At 37.8% G+C, this 2,566-nt stretch overlaps 1 protein-coding gene across 1 annotated transcript in view; it reads left to right on the top strand.

Moving 5' to 3' along the window:
- LOC109232125 (putative TrmH family tRNA/rRNA methyltransferase) overlaps nt 374-2,566 on the top strand; it is a 7,701-nt gene continuing 5,508 nt past the window's right edge. The window contains exons 1-3 of the mRNA XM_019397793.1: nt 374-723; nt 846-947; nt 2,252-2,378. Coding sequence (XP_019253338.1) covers nt 505-723; nt 846-947; nt 2,252-2,378 — 448 coding nt within the window. The 5' untranslated portion in view covers nt 374-504. The remainder of the gene's footprint in view (nt 724-845; nt 948-2,251; nt 2,379-2,566) is intronic.

The raw sequence follows: 2,566 nt of genomic DNA on the forward strand, positions 1-2,566 counted from the left end.
AAATTTTTGGAATATAATATTGGACAAAATCTTGGATTAATTTTTGAACCAAAAGTCATTTATAACTTTTGTTGGTTTGTAAGAAACCTACTTTTTGATTGTTTTTGATTTCTGAAACTTTTTTTTAGTGATATTCGAAAATTAAATTTTACTTCTAAAATATCTCAAAAAAAATTCTAAACCAAACAGCTTTGGAAGAGAAGTAATTTCGAATATTCAATTATTCAATCATTAATGCGTAAAAGAAAAAACAAATCATCATTCCCGGACTGAATTACTGAAAGAATGTAAGGGTAAAACGTTACTACTTGAAACCTTAGGGGTGCTTAATGTGATTAACAAAACTAAAGTCCATACATATATTGGGCCAGGATCCTCCATCGGCCCAATTACCTTCCCGGTCAAACCCCGCCGTCCAAGACTTCTCACTCAACCGAAAAACGGCGGCGACGGTCAGCAGCAAGCTCAGTTAGCGGTGTTTTCCGGAGAGAATACAGCTAAGATATGGAAAATGAGAAGAAAATAGAGAGCTATGTGGTGGTACACAACATAGCAAAGAGACACAATGTTGGAACCCTAGCTCGTAGCGCGACTGCGTTCGGCGTCTCCGAGATGATACTAGTCGGCCGTCGAGATTTCAACGCCTTCGGTAGCCACGGCTCTACCTCTCACGTCCGGTTCCGCCACTTCCACTCCCTCACCGATGCTAAAACTTTCCTCAAGGTATTCAAAAAATCCCAAAAATAAGAAATATAAACTTATTTTATGTACATTTGAAATATTTTATGTTATTCGAAAGCTAAAAGCAGATGTTATTTTGTTCATTTTTTAATTTTACTGAACAGGAAAGAGATTGTGATATATGTGGAGTTGAAATTACAGAAAATGCGGTGGCAGTAAATGAGCATCCTTTTAAAAGAAGTACTGCTTTCCTGCTGGGAAATGAGGTTGTGAATCTATAGTATCTTTTTCGGCATTATTTTAAAATTTTTGAATGTTGGTGACAATTTTGTAATGAAAACAATAAAAAAACAAATGATCCATGTAAGATACATGTTTACCTCGAAAATACTAGTAACAATTAAATTTGATTTGTGGTTTTAAAGATACGTGATCTAATTCAATACCGATTAATGGTCAAGAAGTATGAAGTAGAAATGAAGGAGAAAAGTGATTCAAACCAATGTTACTCAGCAACAGTGACCTCGAGCTCAGGGACCTCGAGGTAGGCTTGATATAATAAGAACAATAAATAAAGCAAAGTAAGAACAATAGAGCTAAAGGACAATGCTGATGAAAAGCATGCGAAAAGGTAGAGTATATTCTTTTCTCAGTGGTCAGATGGGGTTACAAATGATTGGGGTTCCCCTTTTTATAACAGGGGAACCCTAAATAAGGAATATTTCTATTTACAGTAGGGAATATTCTTGTTACAGCTGTCTAACCGCCTAGTACGGAATCGTACGATCTTATTCCCGGGATTTGCGCCATGATCTTAGGGACGTGGCAGGAATCTAGTTCATTCTGTGACAAATCCACAACGGTACTATTTCGGGGTCGAGCACACTTGGCCTCGGTATTCCTCGAACTCCTGTCTCCGGGCATTACACTCTGTCTTCGAGCTCGAGTCTGGTCCACCGGTTTCGAACTTGACCTCTCCCGGACTTGGGCCTAGGGCGAAACCTCGAGCTTATAAATGGGGGCATATGATTTTGACCGTATACAATACATATAACAAGTAATCGGGAATTAGGACTTATCTGTTGTTGTTACAGTTATATAGAGTCTAAGTGTTTGTGACGAGTGTTTCTGGTCCAGTTTGAGACTTTTATTTCAGCATAGGGACAAGTGTTAGATTTATTGAACCTATAGTTTTAGTCCTAATTGCCTTATAGGACAAATATATAGTATTAGAATAGAATGAGCCTGAATAGAGCAGAATGGGTAAAAAGATTCACATAGCCCATCCCTACTAGTTCAAGATTGATGTGTGGTTGATTGATGTTAAATGGTGTTCACATTTTAATCAAATGATGCTCTTTCCTCAACCAGAATATAGTACAATAAGAACTCTAAGCAATTTCTGAAAGTTTTGCTTAGAGGTGTTAGTAATTACTCGTTCTTTCTTATGGGCGGGAAATATGTTACTGACTTCTGGATGGTTTTTGGTCGTCATCTGTTTTGGAAATAAGTATTAGGGTTGGAAAGTAATTCGCCTATTGATATTTGTTTGCATAAATTGGTGTTGTAGGGTACTGGACTTTCTGCAAAAGAGTGTGAGATATGTGATTTCTTTGTGTATATTCCACAATATGGGTGTGGTACTGCTTCGTTGAATGTGACAGTCGCTGCTTCCATTGTTCTACATCAATTTGGAGGTAATTTCTATAGAAAATCACTGCTTCTCCTTTAATCTTATTTTTCCTATTCTGTTTTTGGTGACTGTTCCCATATACTCGTGTTTTCTAAGATCTTCTTTGGGGGTTGAGGGCCAACTCATTTAGTGAGCTCCCTGCCTTCCACAGTTGAGGTGGAGGGTTCAAACCCCATCATTAGCGTAGCATCC

The sequence above is a fragment of the Nicotiana attenuata genome, chromosome 9 (assembly GCF_001879085.1).
Source record: "Nicotiana attenuata strain UT chromosome 9, NIATTr2, whole genome shotgun sequence".
In the NCBI taxonomy this organism is placed as follows: domain Eukaryota; kingdom Viridiplantae; phylum Streptophyta; class Magnoliopsida; order Solanales; family Solanaceae; genus Nicotiana; species Nicotiana attenuata.